This window comes from Triturus cristatus, chromosome 6 (assembly GCF_964204655.1).
Source record: "Triturus cristatus chromosome 6, aTriCri1.1, whole genome shotgun sequence".
NCBI classification, from domain to species: Eukaryota; Metazoa; Chordata; class Amphibia; order Caudata; family Salamandridae; genus Triturus; species Triturus cristatus.
In genome coordinates, this window is record NC_140589.1 from 1,776,287,406 (window position 1) to 1,776,306,030 (window position 18,625).

At 41.5% G+C, this 18,625-nt stretch overlaps 1 protein-coding gene across 6 annotated transcripts in view; it reads right to left on the minus strand.

The window, feature by feature from the left end:
* Positions 1–6,194: 6,194 nt before the first annotated feature.
* LOC146821982 (uncharacterized) overlaps positions 6,195–18,625 on the minus strand; it is a 441,926-nt gene continuing 429,495 nt past the window's right edge. For all 6 annotated transcript variants that reach the window (XM_085613073.1, XM_085613071.1, XM_085613070.1 and 3 more), the window contains one exon: positions 6,195–14,822. In XM_085613073.1, coding sequence (XP_085469199.1) covers positions 14,775–14,822 — 48 coding nt within the window. In that variant the 3' untranslated portion in view covers positions 6,195–14,774. The remainder of the gene's footprint in view (positions 14,823–18,625) is intronic.

An 18,625-nucleotide genomic window follows, 5' to 3' on the forward strand; every position in this document is an offset into this window, starting at 1 on the left:
GTGTGCGCTCCATTGCGGTTGTTTATAAAAATGGCTCCCTCGAGCTTTGAGCTGACGAGCTCCTGGACGACGCACCTGCGTGCCTGTGCGGGCACTGAGGCCTTTGACGGTTGCTTGGCGGCCCTCTCTTCCACCCCTAACTATTTTCTCTACTGAGGAGGGAAGTTATCCCGAAACCCGAGCCATGTCTCGGGCGATATTTTAAAACCCGGGACATGTATCGGGTCTAGAGATCAAACAAGTACTTACTTGCACCCACTGGGGTGAACCACTCGGGAACTTCATGTACCAGCTTCCCTTGGGGCGACCCGGAGGAGGGGCTAGCGGTGTGCGCTCCATTGCGGTTGTTTATTAAAATGGCTCCCTCGAGCTTTGAGCTGACGAGCTCCTGGACGACGCACCTGCGTGCCTGTGCGGGCACTGAGGCCTTTGACGGTTGCTTGGCGGCCCTCTCTTCCACCCCTAACTATTTTCTCTACTGAGGAGGGAAGTTATCCCGAAACCCGAGCCATGTCTCGGGCGATATTTTAAAACCCGGGACATGTATCGGGTCTAGAGATCAAACAAGTACTTACTTGCACCCACTGGGGTGAACCACTCGGGAACTTCATGTACCAGCTTCCCTTGGGGCGACCCGGAGGAGGGGCTAGTGGTGTGCGCTCCATTGCGGTTGTTTATAAAAATGGCTCCCTCGAGCTTTGAGCTGACGAGCTCCTGGACGACGCACCTGCGTGCCTGTGCGGGCACTGAGGCCTTTGACGGTTGCTTGGCGGCCCTCTCTTCCACCCCTAACTATTTTCTCTACTGAGGAGGGAAGTTATCCCGAAACCCGAGCCATGTCTCGGGCGATATTTTAAAACCCGGGACATGTATCGGGTCTAGAGATCAAACAAGTACTTACTTGCACCCACTGGGGTGAACCACTCGGGAACTTCATGTACCAGCTTCCCTTGGGGCGACCCGGAGGAGGGGCTAGCGGTGTGCGCTCCATTGCGGTTGTTTATAAAAATGGCTCCCTCGAGCTTTGAGCTGACGAGCTCCTGGACGACGCACCTGCGTGCCTGTGCGGGCACTGAGGCCTTTGACGGTTGCTTGGCGGCCCTCTCTTCCACCCCTAACTATTTTCTCTACTGAGGAGGGAAGTTATCCCGAAACCCGAGCCATGTCTCGGGCGATATTTTAAAACCCGGGACATGTATCGGGTCTAGAGATCAAACAAGTACTTACTTGCACCCACTGGGGTGAACCACTCGGGAACTTCATGTACCAGCTTCCCTTGGGGCGACCCGGAGGAGGGGCTAGCGGTGTGCGCTCCATTGCGGTTGTTTATAATGTATAAAAGTGTGTTACTGTCAAGGAGCCAGCAGTCTTCCTCGGCGCACCTGATGGGTGAGGATCGACGAGGCTCCTCTATATAGAGATCTATGGTGGCTAATAAACGTTTGAACCTTCCACGTTGCCAACTGCTCCTTATTCTACTTAATATTGCGGGCCAATGGTAAGTGTGGCCCTTGGAATAATTATTTGGATACAACACTTACAGAGATCTAACTCATATTTTTTTGCCAATACTGTTAATTTCTCATGTGTGGTAGCTGCTCACCTAGTAATTTCTTTACTCAGATATATCAGCTCATTTCCCTGGTATTTATTAGGATGTGAGATGTCTAAACATCCCCTAATGATTTATTCCAATTCCACCTTTAATTTCGGTAGGTCTATGGGTCTAACCCTTCCTTGACTTGAGGATGGTAAATCAGTCTTCCCTGTTCCTCTACTTTCTGAGTACCCGCAAACCATGGGGGTAAAATGTCCTTGTTGAAAGTTCCTATTTTCCTTTAAACTATTGGAGTCGTAAAACCAAGTTCTCTCTCTTCTCTTAGAGTTTGGACATTTTGTGGTGATGTTAAAGCAACAATCTGAGTTTTGCAATTTCGGGATAAACCCTGCTTGGGCTACTTAACCAACAGCTCCTGAAAGCGCAGGATTCTGGGCAATGGTTACTGGTGTAGATACAACAGGATTTGCTAGAGTCTGAGCTGATATGACTTGTGACATTGGTGCAGGAACCGTCACAATAGAGGCTAAAACATCTGGAGCAACTACAGTAGTAGCTGGTTCAATAGGTGCGGCTGCAGTTGGGAGTAGTCCCCCAATCTGAACCACATTTGGATCAACAGGGGCTGTGGCAACTGTACTGCTAGATCTTGTAGCGCTGTCTGTATCTGATGACGGAGCAACATAAGGCGATGTACGTGAGGACAACAGAGCATCCAAAAGATAGTCACCAGAATCACCATCAGTACCTAATTTCTCAGCAGTATCAGCATTTTCATTTCCCTATTTCCGATTCTTTTTAGACTTCTCTGTTGTCAATGCAGGGTGATTCTTCATGCCACTTAGCATGAGTGTAATTATGCACCTCTGTGTCTATTATATTTTTCTCTCTTTTGCATGTGCCGCATGTACATAGTACCAAGAATTTAATGGTTCATATGGTTCAGGTCATGGAGATGGTTTAATGCAATATAATATTCCCATTTTCAATAAACTTCAGCCCAAATGTGCCATATGGTGGACATCATAATGCTCCCTATTTTTCAGTGACCTTGTGCCATTGACGAAACCACAAATACATGTGAAGCCCTATGCATGCTGCCATTTAATGACCTGGCCTTCCTTCCAGTGGAGCCTCCTCGCCCTTACAGACAGGAACTCACACATCACCCCCTTAGTAAATCTCTATGGTATCTGAAACATTTCAGGATTACAAGAATTCTACAATGAAATGAGCAAACTCAATTCAAATATTTCCAATGTTTTGTCCAAATCACAATTCAATACAGATCATCATTTGCACCCAATCTCAGAAGAATCCTTTCCATTGTGGGCCTATCACAGCTCAACACATGATGACGCACCAACCAATCCCAGCGCAACACCTCTCACCAGTTAACCTATCCCAGGACAGTACTCTCATGCATGAAATTCCATAACCCTTGCTGCTCCACTAAGGAATTCAAAGTAATCACTCACACAAGAATTTACTCTCTCTAACCTTTGCACACGCACAGATGAACTCTGGACTAGCTGGTATCACCGTAACTAATGTAGCTTCCCCTTTTCGCAATAGGAGCCACTTGCACCAATCACTATTAGTACAATCACAACAATCTGTTACGGTCCCTATCTCAATTGTGTGGTCGATGGCACCTCACAAACCAACACCACAAAATGTTTGTAGACATAAAATCTCTTATCTAATCCAGGATCTTGGACTGTGTCTAGCCTGATAACTTCAGCTGCTCCACATCAAACGCATATATACTTTTACACAATTAAACCATAGACATTACCAGAATGCATAACATACAACTTCAATACCATCATAAGCTCAACATAAACAACTGCGATGCACAACCCTGTTATTACTCACACCACTCCAAATGCCTTTGGAACTGCTGAACTACTTCAGTCTTCAAGTTTGGGCCATGAACTTTAGAAACATGGGCAATTCTAAACTGGGGCAATTTTAATCAAATTAGATTTTCAAACGATTTAGTTCCTCTTCCCTTGTGACAATAATCGTCACTCCGCTACCACTTGCAGGAGCAGGGATTCTTGTATCTCAAACATCAGTTATAATCATCAAATAACCCCAACATTAGTTATATGGACCTTTGTTAGTCGACAAGGAGAATAGATAAGGAGATATTATTTACATCACTTACCATAAAGACATTTAGAGTAAATTTAGGAGGATTTGTTAACAAATTAATTCAAACCATCCATTAGTTCTGTAAGCATTTAAATGTAGTTGTCATTATTACAGATTCAAATAATCTAAAAGTCTAAATAAGATAAAATAGCACATTGGTAAGAATTACAAATAGGATGCAGAATATGCAGCAAGCGTGTTCCATAAAGGAAAATCCTTAATCTATGAGGGTTGAGCATCAAAGGTATTTATTTTAAGCAATGTAGGGTATGGTGTCAGCTTCAGAAAACCAAATGAAGGTTTCAAATGAGAGAATAGGAATGCATAGGCATGAAACCTTAGCACTCAAGCAGTCGAATTTAGCAGAGACTGGAAGGGTTTTCTCAGCTTGACTGAAGTTAGCAAACCTTTCTAAGATTCTAAGAATACTTGCCCTCTCCTTCGAGTCTAAGGAACACAAGCTGATAAAATTCAACGAAACATTAGTTGTAGCATTTATCTCATCCCTTCTTACAGAAACCAATCATTCTCCTGCAAAAGCTGGGAGCATGTAATCTTTACAATGAATCATACACAACCATGTCCTTGGTTTATTACTTTGAACAGAATCTTATGATTCAGACAGCTCTCCCATGAGTCCCACTTCACTTCCTGCCATCTCCTCTCCTGCCAGCTCACCTAGAGTCCCGCTTCCTGCCATCTCCTCTCCTCCCGGTGAGAATCTCACTATGAGTTGTCTAATGCATGCCAAATGCCTATTCACTGGACAAAAGAAGGCTTCTAGAGAATTACAGCATCTGCAGTGGAAAGAAAGAGAAAAACATCTCATGCAAAACAACAGTTTAAATGCAAAAACAGGCCTCATAGAGCTAACGTATTAAGTCAATATTCAAAATGACATCAACATCAAAGCCAACTTACTACAATAGGTTAACTCACGTGTCAGCAAAAAATGGCTACATGTGATTAGCTATTAATATTTTTGCATTTACTGTGCACGTCATTTAGGAATAAAAAGAGCACTTTGTTAATCAATGTGATTAATGTGCAAAAGGAGGAATTTCGCTCTATCAGAACTGAGGGCAGCGTGTGAGGTTATGCAGGACTGTATAGTTGTCTGGTCAGGCCTATTTTCTGTAGGAGTTGTATTATCTCCAGCATGATGCTGAGGTCATTGCAGACCTTGAAGTGCCAGCTATTAAGTTAGTGTTATTTTAATGAATGAAGTTATTAAAAAAAATATTTAGTGTTTGCTTTTTTTATTTTATACAGTCTTAAAAAGGAATTACATAAAAAGATAACTATTTTAAGTTTCAATAATGTTAAACACATTTAAATATATAGTTACTTAAGTAATGTCGGTATTTTTGTCTGAAATATTTTTATAGTTCATATTCTTGTACATTATATTACAGGTATGTAAAGTCAATATTTTGGTCTTCGAGATATTTTCAGAGATATTTTTGTATCACAATATTTTTGTGGTCGATACTCTGTCATACAACCATCAATTTGCCAAATCAGTGTGGATGAGTATAGAGTAGGATTTACAAAAGGGAAAACATGTAGAAATTCAGGCAAAGTAAATGCTGGTACATATTGGAGCTTTCTTTTTAGAAGTCTCCCTCAACATAAAGAGCAAAATGGAGGGGATTTGATGAGTTTACATCTTTAAAGGCAGGGCTTCCTCCCAGAACATTTGTGTCTCGACATAGACATTCTGTTTGGAAGAGGCACCTTTTCCATCGGATCTTGAGGTAGGAGTCCAGCAACTTAGTCAGGCGCTCAGCAATGCAGAGCTTAAGAGAAGAGGCACAGAGCCTTGAATGAACTGTCTGGGAAGCTGGTACCCAGAGGGGCAACTTCAAGACCTGGAAGATGTCATCCATCTGTTTATGACAGAAGATCAGTTGGGCGGGATAGTTTTGTCCTCTGGGAACTTGTCCATAATCTGGAGTATTGGGCCTCTATAGACATCATCGAGAACCATGGTAATCGGGTGGGGTAGCAGCAAAATAGTAGAAAACAGTGAAGTGGTATTGTAACTGAATAGTAAGACCTAAATACAGGCTGACAAAAATATGCCCTAAATGTCATCCCATTGGAGTTAATAATAGAAAATCAACACCCAATCGAGTGATAGTTTTGTAAACAGTATTTAGCCTGCAGAATCTATGCAAGACTGTTTTAGTTATCAATTTTCTGACATACAAACATTGGAGTCCTGTTCGTCACAGTGCGGGTTTGAGGAACGGATGAACGTTGAAGCGTATTAAGCGTATTAAGTGCACAGAGAAGGTGCAGATGAAGTGTGCCACTCAAATTGGTGGTAAACATTCAAAACCATGAAAAAGCTCGAGTTTCCCTATAACAAAGATATTTTCACATAAAGATCTGTTGTTTCATAGATTCATGCTTTGTTTGTGTGGTGCATTCGAAACTTTTCTTTAATAATCACTCTTGAAACAAATTTTTTATTTTGAAACTTTATTCTGAAATATCATAATTTAGAATAACATTTCTGTAAACATAATCACCAAAGACAGTTCAAAAGTAGCATATTTATGTCAGCGTCATCCACATTATTAGATATTCAGATTGAGAATTTGTTTTATTTTTGCATGTTGTTTCTGATGAACAAATGTTTCACAATCCATGCTTTGGTTAAGGGTTATGTGGATGATTGTAAAAAAAAATTAAAAAGGAACATGAAACACTGTGAATAAAGGTCTTATTTCCAAACATCATAGGTAATATATGGTGTACACCATAAAAGAATTCCCTGAAACCTATACAAAGTAAATTAGTTAAACCCATTCAAGAAAACAATAGGATGCCCATCTTTTAAGGTAAACACAGTCCAGGTGAAGACATAAATGTAAACATATTTGAAGTAGAGCAGACATACAATAGATTTAGAGATGTTCAGTATAGAGCTAATACCACTGTTCTGGTGAGTTGATAAAATAAATTCACAAAGAACACAGTTTAGAGAGGCCTGATGAAGGCTGTGCCTTTGGTCCTTTTGAAAGATACAAAAGAGGACTAGAAAGTAACAAATATATTTGTTGTTTTGTAGAAAATGTTCTATGCACAACATCTTCCTTCCAGTAAGAGGAACTCCCAATTCATTGCCCAATTCATATCAGTTTCTGATCATTTTGATTTGTTTTATTTGAAATATTTAATTCTTGCTTTTCATGGTCTATTTGTTGTGTTAGGAAACAATACATCCAACTCATCTCTTGTGTGCCTTATTCTCTCTCTTTTATAATGTGAGCTTGTGACGTTTTTATGTTCTCTATGTTCATCAGAGGGGTGTATCCTTTGAAGCGGTTAATTATGCAGTCAGAGTTAACTGGGTAATACTGCAAGGTTTCCTGCCCCAGCTGCCTTCTCAAACCAGCGGTCGTGTGACTTGAGCATTGTGTTAGACCCTTTCACTGATGCAAACAAAGCCTGGCTCAAAATATCAACAATCCTGATTCCCCAATTTAATACATTGATTGTTATGGTACATTGACACCTACAGTTTGTACGGTTCACCTACTGTTTAACTGGTGCCCACACCACCCCTCAGAAATGCCTCCAATTCACCTTGACATCTTAACTTGCCAATGCAGCAGTTCTACCATGCTTTCAGAACTTCATCTGAATGTAAAATTCCACACTTTCTGAAACTGTGATTTCAGAAGTACAGCTACAAATTACTTTTAGGAAGTAATGTTTAACATTACAGTCCAATAAGTCTAAAATCATTCCAGTCACGTTTGGTCTTCCTGGCGCTATTAAAACAAGTATCTCAGCATTGGTCACGATAATTTGCATAAATACTCCTACTTGTGTCTTAAATTTAGGGTACCACTGATGAGAAAGGGGTACAGGGGTTGATGTGTGTCCCGTTAATGCATTTGGGGAATGTTTCTTTCCTATGTCATGCTTTGGCAATATTTGGTTTTCACTTGTTTTACCCAACACAACACTTTTGACCAAAGTTGAGGCTACTTTTGTCCATGCCGAATTCAAAACTTTACCCCCAATAGCAACTTGCAAAGAAACACAGGTCCTTGGCCACTTACAATGATCATGTTACTGAGCTTTAGTACTCAAAATAAATGTGTATTTCTTTCAGATATTTGTTATTTTCCTTGTATTATGGGAATTTTTCCACAGTCATCTATACCTCATCGACAGAACTGCTACACTCTATTGCTTTTGCCTACAGTGTTCTATGGGGAAAACCCAGTTTCAGCTATCAATCACATTCCTCTATCCTAAACTTCTGTACATTGACCATGTCACTTCCTCTCTGCAATGCTGCAAGTGGAAGCTAAAAGCAGCCAGAGGAAATGTTTTAAAATCCTCTTCATATTGTACTGCAGGAGTGAGTCCTCTCCCGACAGCAATCATTTATAAAAATGGTGCGAAATTAATAATTGTCAAATATACCAAACAAATAGTTTAAAGCAGGCGCGACCGGCACAGGTAAGAGCGGTGAGGCGGGCAAGTCAACAGACAACGGGATAAGAAAAATTAAATAAAAAAAAATACAAACCACTTACCTTGTGCTCACCGCATCCGCGATGTGGCAAGCGCAAGGTAAGGGGTTTTATTAATTTTTTTATTTAAGTTTTACCCATCATGTCCTCTGTCGACTCCCCCCCCCCACTCACCCACCCCTCACCCGCCCCAATGCCCCACCGTTATTAGTGCACCGTGCCTGGTATAATGGGTAATTTTTTCATTTGTGGTAAACTCGATGGTTAGAATGGGTGAAGACATAAGTCGCAGACTTGATATGAGTTGTAACTAAGCTTCTGGAAAGACCAACAAACTCCATCCAGCAGGTTCTGCTGAAGCATAATCTTGGCTCAGCTTCTGAAGTATCGTATGAGCAGCGAGGCAATCCCCGAGAAAAATGCAAGGTGCGCGTCCTCTCCTACATTAAGGCCACCACAGGTATCAGTGTTACTGCACAACCACAGATGACCACAAAAGGAGTCACATTCTAAAAACTGTCCGTTAAAAAATGGCCTTGTTGCCAAACAAAAGCAACACAAACAACAAAATAGAAGGTGGGTGAAGTGTTGTGTGTACCCAAAGAACAGCACAGTTAAGGAAATAAAGAAGATCAAGGTACAAGGAAAATTTATTAACCCAGAGAAATAATTATTATGGGAAAAATTAGTGTAGGGTTCATGATTACTAGATCGGAAAAAATAATTCCTGTTAAATAAATTAGAAGTTGTCTTTTGATATTATTGTCAAGAATATATGAAGAATGTGATCCTCGCTTAATAACGTCTTCCTCGGAGGAGTCCTGGGAGGTAATTTGGCGTGGTCGTCCCCTGAGGTAATTTGGTGTGGTTGTAAGAGATTACACACACAGATGTCGAACAATTTCGAGAGCGATTGGTAGTTCAGTAGGGCGAAGCAACTGTGAGACCGGCTCCTGGAGCTCAAACACTGGTGGTATAAAACGTGCCAAGTGGGATGAAAGAGCTTTCGATGGGCAATGCTCGGTCGACACATGCTCTTTCCGTGGTTACTTGTTTGTTTTTTATAGCACTGGGTTCCTGTCAGTGGGTTGAATGAACTTGTTGTATTCTATTAGAAGAAGTTGCAGCTGGGTACCAATTGTTCAATATTTGGGGGAGTTATTATGTGGGGAGTGCAGAGTTAGGAACTGAAGAAATCTATATTGATCTCAGCCACCTTTTTGGAAGTATGGTCTTCCGGTGACAGGCTAGTGACCTGTCAAGGTGTCAGGGAAGCCTCATGGTTATGTAGTCAGTTGTTTATAGTCTTACCTAGGACAGACCACCGGCGACATGGGTCCCGGAGAACTTTACGGAGTGAAGTAGTCCCATGAAAGACACGCCTTCTCTTTGTATCCCTACATAGTATCCACCAGCAGACATTATTTTTACAGATAAAAAAAACAGCTTCCCCACTTCTTTTTTGATTAGCTCTCCTGACACCCCACTCTTTTTCTCTCCACGATGTAATGTTGTTCTTATTTATGTAGATATCTTTTATGGCAATATTTGTGCCGAATTCAGAAACTTGAACTCGACTTAGTCAAATATTAGACAGTATAAATCAGCACTAGAGTTCCTGCAGAAATTGAACTCACCAAGGGTATGTGCGGCAATTTCGAATTGTGTGCACTATCTGCTAGGAAGATGTAAGGAATAGCCACATACATATAGGTATGTTATTGTTTTTAAATTGTTTTGTATATTCTGCACGAAATGTAGCCCCTGTGTGTGCTTTTATGGTTTGTTTTTAAGCCGAATAAAGCTGATTTTGAGTTTGAGTATTCACTATAGTTATTTCAATGCTTCGGTAAACCCCACCATTGCCTTTCTTTGCAGCCTAGAAACAATTTAAGCTTTCCTTTGTACAGTCCCTGGTTCTGCCACCCCGAAGGATACAGAAGGCTAAATCCCATTCTGGTCAGAAATAAAACAATCACTATTTTGTGTTTTCAACATTCAGCCCCAGCACTCTAATTACTTAAATAATAAGGTTCCAAAGGGCCCCCACTGGGAATTGATTATTACCCCGCAAATCAATGGGGACATGTCAAATGGTATTGTGAGGAACTACCCTTACAATTGTGTTATTCAATTGAGCATAATAACTGGACTTTTGTAATTATCATACTGATAAAAAACAGCGTACAATGATCCAGAAATAGAGCAGAAAATTGAATCTTCATACGAGATGCAGCTTTGTAGCTAACTGGATATTTGCCTTTTAATACTTTAAAAGTAATTGGGTGGTGTGCTGTCTCAAACCATGGGCGAATACCAATGACATTTTATGTCTCCATCAAGAGAAATACAGAGCAGCTGTTTAAAAGCAACCCACCTGCACTTTTAAGGGGGATTTAGAGATCCCCTTGCAAGCAGGTGCAGTGAATGACTGCACCCACCTTCAAGGGAATGTCGTGGGGTCCCTGGGACCCCCTTTCATCCCTTTAGAGGGCTGCATTTTGAAGGCGCAGTGAAAGTGTGTCACCTTTTTGTGCCACACTTTCAGAGTGCCTTCTAAAGGCATGTTTACCAATTCCACCCACATCGGTTATACGGTGCGGGCACAGAGGCAAAGTGACTTCCTCATTTGCATGGGGTCACGCCCCCATGCAAATGAGGGTATGCCCCCTAATGATAGCGCTGGGGCTGTATGTGCGCCAGCACTATCTGTATTACAAAAGGGGCCACACAAGCATCTGCGGCCCCTTCTGCAATACCAAAGTGCCCCGGTGGCACACGACACAGGCGCAAACACCAGTTGCACCCCTGGTGCACATGTGTAATACGCCCCTGGTAGCCACTGAAACTCAGGCACACACACATGCAGTGATTTGTCAAAGGTTGAAACCAAAGAGCAGTGGACAAATTCAGGACTTCTTGCTCCAGACTGAAATTTCAACCCTTGATTAAACCCCATATGAACATTCATCAACAAAGCGATCTTTCTGACAGCACCAAAGAGCTTTGATTCAAAACCATCCCCTACTGACACTCAGTGGGAGGAAAGGCTGAGCGAAGGCACCAGATTTCCAACCTGTGGCACTTCGGTCACCTATATATGTCTGCAAAAGAAGACTCAACGAACTAAGCTCTTTTCAATATACATTCATAAACATTTAGTTCTCGCTAGCCTTCCCCAGTCTGGTACCATTGCCGGCCAGTCGCATTACTTGAAATTGCGCCCTTGTTTGCTTTAACCATAACTGTACTGTTGACATTGAATGAGGTACTATTGATTGTTCGCAGTAGGTTCGCAGATAACCCAGGGTGCCCTAGTGGAGGGTGCTGCGAACTGCAGCTCCCTGTAACCCCTCATGGGGTTCAGACATGAAGACTCGAATGGGGTTTTGCCGCTCACCCATCTATTACCGTGGTACCTGTATAGAACGTCTGGCTCCTTCTACCCATTGTCATGGTAAATGGGGAGACGCCATTGGTCTAACCGCGCAATCCATGCCTGTGGGGAAAAAAGTCCAATTCGTAAAATCTAGCTTCAATATTTACAGCCTGCAAAGTCAAGCCCACCCCCATCGATGGGAAAAGGGCAAGTGTTTAAATAGGTAAGGATGTTCCTCCCCTCAGCAGGTTCCCGAGTATATTTAGCTATTCCTTAATGTTCCATACACATAAGGACGCTGACAAAATGTGCTCCCCAACAAAACACATGCATTGGGGCATGTGAGACAGGAATTATGAGCTTGTGCACAGCATGTTTGCATCATATTAGAAGAACATTCGATGCAGCACATTATGCAGTCGAAACTTACTCAACAAACTGCCTTTAAAGAAGCATGCACCTTTCATCATGTCAGATGTGAAGCATGTTTGTTACCTCAACAAAGATCACACTTCTTGTCACTTTGTGTGCAAAGCTTGCACATGTAAGAGTGTTTTGCACTGATTCACGTGCACAGTCTAGAAGTATGCCAGGTTTCAGTTTGCATTTCAATGCAAGAGCTCATTTTTTAAGCTTGTCCATTTCCCTTCCTGACTTCAGTAGGACATTTTGCTTTTAAAATTATCAAAAATTATTTGGTTTGGACTTAGGTTGAGATTTTTGTTTTCCGATTTTAAAAATTCCAACCACACCCCAGGTTTCTCTGTAGACATTGGTTTGTTTTTCACCACTAGCCCTGCTCTTAGGTGTCCCGGATGACAGATCATATGGTTGTAGTGAGTCAATTCTGCCAACTGAAGCGACCTACAACCATGAAGCCATGTCTTTGAAACTCAGGTGCTTTGACCTCTATGAATACTCAGGCCTACCTATGAAACTGTGCCCTTGGAACTCAGGTGCTTTGTCCTCTATGAATACTCATACCTACCCATGAAGCTGTGTCCTTGAAACTCAGGTGCTTTGACCTCTATGAATACTCATACCTACCCATGAAGCTGTGCCCTTGGAACTCAGGTGCTTTGACCTCTATGAATACTCAGGCCTATCCATAAAGCTGTGTCCTTGAAACGCAGGTGCTTTGACCTCTATAAATACTCATACCTACCCATGAAGCTGTGCCCTTGGAACTCAGGTGCTTTGTCCTCTATGAATACTCATACCTACCCCATGAAGCTGTGCCCTTGGAACTCAGGTGCTTTGACCTCTATGAATACTCCGGCCTACCCATGAAACTGTGCCCTTGGATCTCAGGTGCTTGGTCCTCTATGAATACTCATACCTAGCCATGAAGCTGTGCCCTTGGAACTCGGGTGCTTTGACCTCTATGAATACTCAGGCCTATCCATAAAGCGGTGTCCTTGAAGCTCAGGTGCTTTGACCTCTATGAATACTCAGGCCTACCCGTGAAACTGTGCCCTTGGAACTCAGGTGCTTTGTCCTCTATGAATACTCATACCTACCCATGAAGCTGTGCCCTTGGAACTCAGGTGCTTTGACCTCTATGAATACTCCGGCCTACCCATGAAACTGTGCCCTTGGATCTCAGGTGCTTGGTCCTCTATGAATACTCATACCTAGCCATGAAGCGGTGTCCTTGAAACTCAGGTGCTTTGACCTCTATAATTTCTCAGGCCTACCGATGAAGCGGTGTCCTTGAAACTCAGGTGCTTTGACCTCTATAATTTCTCAGGCCTACCCATGAAGCGGTGTCTGAAACTCAGTTGCTTTCACCTCTATGAATACTCAGGCCTACCATTGAAGCGGTGTCCTTGAATCTCAGTTGCTTTCACCTTTCTGAATACCCAGACCTACACACACTTTCCTTATGACAATTCTACGGCTGAGATGAGTATTTCCATATTGTTGAAGCCCACGCTGAACATGAAATCCCCTAACACCTGGTTATGGCACACTTTTCACCAAGTCATCTTTCCTTAAGTTTTGTTCCTTGATCCAGCGACCTCTCGTTACCTGTGGAGCAGATCCAGGTGCTGTCTGATAGCTGCACAAGAAAGAGGAACGCATTACAGTGGCATATCTCCCAGTGATCTGTGCTTGTTTTGATGTCCTCACATGATAACAGATGGACTGTGCTTCCTTCATCAAACCAATTCTCTGCATAGCTCTCGTTAACTTTACTACCTCTTGGTAGAGCTATGTCTTTGGCGGTCACCTTCTCACAAAGGCAGATTTTCATGACAGAATCTTGACTGTCTCATATCAAAAACCTAGCACTGGAAAAGGAGTTACCATAAACATCCATGAAAAAACTTGATTTTGAACCTCTGATTGATTTAGCCTGGCCATTGTTGATCTATCTTTCAGAAGCAGCCACTGTCTTTAAAAGCTATAGATGAGACAAACCAAGTGTGTACTTCTTTCGGAGCGCACAGCCCCACTGGCCACGAGCTTTACAGAAGTAGAAATAACCGGAGAATCCTTTCTCACAATGAAATATTGATGAGGCTCTTCATATGGCATTTTGTGAGTGAGCATACAGTAAATGTTCATACTCAATGCGCCAACTTTTCTTTGTTCATTTTGATCATTCTTTTAGCACTGTGAATGGTCACTAACTCCAATTTACTCGGTATCCACATGGTCAACGAGCAATGCGATGCCTCAATTGCCACCATATGTCTATTTGATTCCAATATCGTCTCTTTCCATACTTTTAGTGTACCTTTTTCAGCTTATGAGTCACATGCCGGAGAAAAACAGCAGATCTCAAAAGATAAAACTGTATATAAAACAGATAGTGTTAGCAAGTATTACGACTTTCCACAAAATCTTGTACTTCCATGACAAGCAGAGATCTTGCAGAAGGATATATTAAAATGGACGCACCAGGGTAAGGACAACTTGTTGGAATCTGCAGTCAAGAGGTCTTTGCTACTCTTGCATTGCAAATAAATTTGTCAGTATATCCAATGTCAAGGTAAATCCAAGATGTAGACTTGTGAGGATTATATTGTGCAAAGTATCCAGTGTAACGGATGGCAATAAGAGATAATTCCAAAGACTCCTGTTCTATCCATGATTTCACAGACCGTTCTGAAATTGGCCTCCATGCACAATATTCTGCTACAGGTCTCAGTGAATTCACCAACCCCATGGATCAGTTAATTTCTAGGATGGGTGGTGGCGGCAATGGCTCCTCGATGTCCTGTAGGGTGAGATATTAAAGAACAAGGTATGAATCATGCTTGATCATCAGAAGCCAAGGTCAATTACTTAAATTTACTGAGTGAAATATTTGTAAAAGTAAACAACTGACCCCAAGTGAGGTAGCGGTGTATCATTTTACATCAACGTTTATGGCCGGAAAATAATGAATCATGGTTAGACAAATGCAAAAAGAGCTATTGATGGACAGAATGCAGAACAATGTCATACATTCATCCCAGTACAGAGATCTGGGCCTCAATCCATCGTTTTTTTGCTCACCATGCCAATTCAGTTTGGACCCAGCCATATGCAAATCAGTCTTGACCCTGTGCCCAAAGGGAACAGACCAGCCCGAACTGCCAGGCGAGGTCCTCCCTGGACTGGAAACAAGCATCCTAGGACCGGTTTCGGGGTTTCACCCTTCTTCAGCCAGGATAGCTTGATTCCAGTGGCATGGAGAGCACAGGACTCACGTCTGAGCATACCCGTACCACTCGGGGTGACAAATGCAAAAAGAGCTATTGATGAACAGAATGCAGAACAATGTCATACATTCACCCCAGAACAGAGATCTGGGCCTAAATCCATAGTTTTTTTGCTCACCATGCCATTCCAGTTAGGACCCAGCCATATGCAAAGAAACCGGTCCTCGGATGCTTGATTCCGGTCCAGGGAAGACATGGCTTGGCAGTTCAGGCTGGACTGTTCCCATGAGGCACAGGGCCAAGACTGATTTGCATATGGCCATGTCTGAACTGGGGTGGCGTGGTGAGCAAAATAACGATGGATTAAACCCAGATCTGTGACTGGGGGTGAATGTTTTGCCAATGTGCAACATTCCGACCATCATCTTGTGTGTTTTGCTGTTCGCCCTATGTGGGAAGGGTATGCCCAGACGTGGGTCCCGTGCTCATTATGCCACTGGAGTCAAGGTATCCTGGCTGAAGAGGGGTGAAACCCCGAAACCGGTCCTAGGATGCTTGATTCCGGTCCAGGGAAGACATGGCTTGGCAGTTCGGGCTGGACTGTTCCCTTGAGGCACAGGGTCTAGACTATTTGCAGATGGCCATGTCTGAACTGGGGTGGCGTGGTGAGCAAAATAAAGATGGATTAAACCCAGATCTGTGACTGGGGGCGAATGTTTTGCCAATGTGCAACATTCCGTCCATCATCTTGTGTGTTTTGCTGAATCATAGTTAGAGACATGAAATGCATACACTGGACCATATACGTTTATCAGATATGACTAAATCATACAACATAGAAGTTGAAACATACTAGACGGTCACATCAATATGGGCTGGTCAGGCACAAGCTTGCAGAAGGGATAATGCACTTGAATCACATAGCCAATAAGGTGGGCTCTTTTACAGAAGGAGGAGGCCAGACTTGGTTAGGTGATCCTGGGACCTGTTGTTCTAAAGAGGCTGAAGAAAAGTTAGACTCATGGGTGGTCAGTGACCGTCACAGCTGGAAACGAAACTGGGAAATCAACAGGGAGAACATTAGACTGGTTACTCAGACGATGACCACCTCAGCTCTCACAAAAGAACGAAGTCGTAGTTCTTTTATGAATTGGGTAAGCATAGATGCTGAGTAGGAAATCAATAGGATAAAACAACAAGTACCAGATACCTTTGTCTATATCTTACAAACAAAGGAAAGAAGCCATGCTCCAGGAGGGATGCAGGAGCACAGCTCAGCATCGCGAGTAAAGGACTGATGGTAACTTTGCCACATAGTGTTTTACTGAGATGAGCAATGTTAAGTGATGGCCTAGAATGCTGTCTATTAATGACTGTTTCATTTTCCTTAGTGTGATGCCCTAAATGCAGTGATTATGCCCACTTATGAATCCCATGTTTGCTGCGCAATAGGGCTCAAGCTTCGCCTCACTGATGAGGCCCATCTAATCAGAACCATATCTGGGGTTGCTTGTGTTCCCTATCAGAAAGGATGTCGACCAGGCATCGAGCCCCGGCTGTCCATACTGGTGTGAGCCAAGACTGATTTTTATATGAGTTATACATGACTGTAGTGCTCAGTGAGCAAAACCATGATGGAGTGGAGTGAGACGCAGAGATTATGAGTGGCGAAGATTAATTCATTCCAATTGCCTAAATCTTCCCTCAGCATCTTAAACTTACCAACCGACCAAATATCCAATTACAAGTGTGCCTGATGCTAGTAAAGTCCATTTCCCACATAACCAATTTTAAATGATAAATGTCTCCATTAAAGGAACAGTTTACACAATCTATCCTGTTTTTGTTCTTGGCATTTCATTTTGAAACTAATGTAAAAGACTTGGTTTGGTGGTGAAAGTGATACCTTTAACGCAATTATGAACTGTATTTAGAAATAATCTAATACAAAAAAGAATCAATTAAAAAATATGCAATTTTCTGCAATCTAAAAACATATGCTACTATGAGCTCCGAAAAACTAGCAAATCAATAAACATGATTGTACCCATTTGTTATGCCTTAGTACTTGCATCACCATTTATACTACTGTATACAACACAATAGCCCTCATCTCATTACAGAAATTATTTTAGGATACATATTGGCAAAAAGTATCATGCAACAGTCACGCGTTTTTTTTAAAATGTCAACAAGGTTAATTTGGCCCCTTGTTGAAGTTCTGTGGCCTTCCTCAGGACATTTAGATGATCAAAATAAGATAAATATTGGGTGCTCAGGATTAGTATTAATCTATGGCCAATATTGTTCTACATTGTATGTACTACATCGATTACAACTTCATTGACGAATAACAACATGCTTGTCCCAGCATCAACGACCACTACATCATCAAGCTTAGTTTTTAATGACTTTTATCACTACCCCAGCATAGTAGAGAGCCTGGCAGTGTATTTCATTTACTATTTATTCTTTATAATTCATGTTTTATCTTAGCTGTAATTATAATCCTTTTTTATCTAAATTACTCTATTTAACATAAATATTATCTTTAATCCTACCCAAATACTTACCCTAAGATATTTTACCTATATAGTTTTTTTTTTTATTTCCTCACCCTAATCTTCACCCTAAAACTAACTCTTAAGAAATTTGAATTAAATCATTCAAAATGTTGTTTTCCTGTACCAAAAAAAGAATACTAATCCTAACCACTATATTATGTAATTACCTATTAATTTATATAATTTGATCAACTATTCATGCTTGACCTCACCCTACTACTGTCCATAGCCCTTATTTATAATGTTTTAGAATTACATTTTTCATTCTTTAAATAATTATAAACCTAATACTACCAATAATCCAGAATTCATTTTCATTTAATTTATCTGAATTCAGGAAATAATCTTAGTCCATCTAGTAGATTATTCTTAATGAATTTAAATTCGGATACAAATCAGATATACACATAAAATATTTCACAAAATGAATTCACCATGTTTAACATTTTCATGAATTTTTGTTTGATCCTACCCTTACTAGACTTAATTCTTAATTGTTTTCAATTATATATACACATTTTGGAAGTAATATATCTAAAGAGGGAAAACCTTCAAATCCTTTTCAATTTAATTTATTATCAATGTAGTGTTTATCGATGTAGTTGCAATAACAATGTAGTAACATCAGTATGGTGGCTTTCTGCGATACTTAGAAATGTCGAACTGGTATGTATGGACATTCAGTATCAATGGCATTTAGTATCATTATAATTTAGTGCCCTCAGTATTTGGAGGTAATCAAAAGTCTTGAGTCATCAGAGCGAATTATAGTATGGGATGGGGTGGCATATTTTTATCCCAGAGTGTCCACT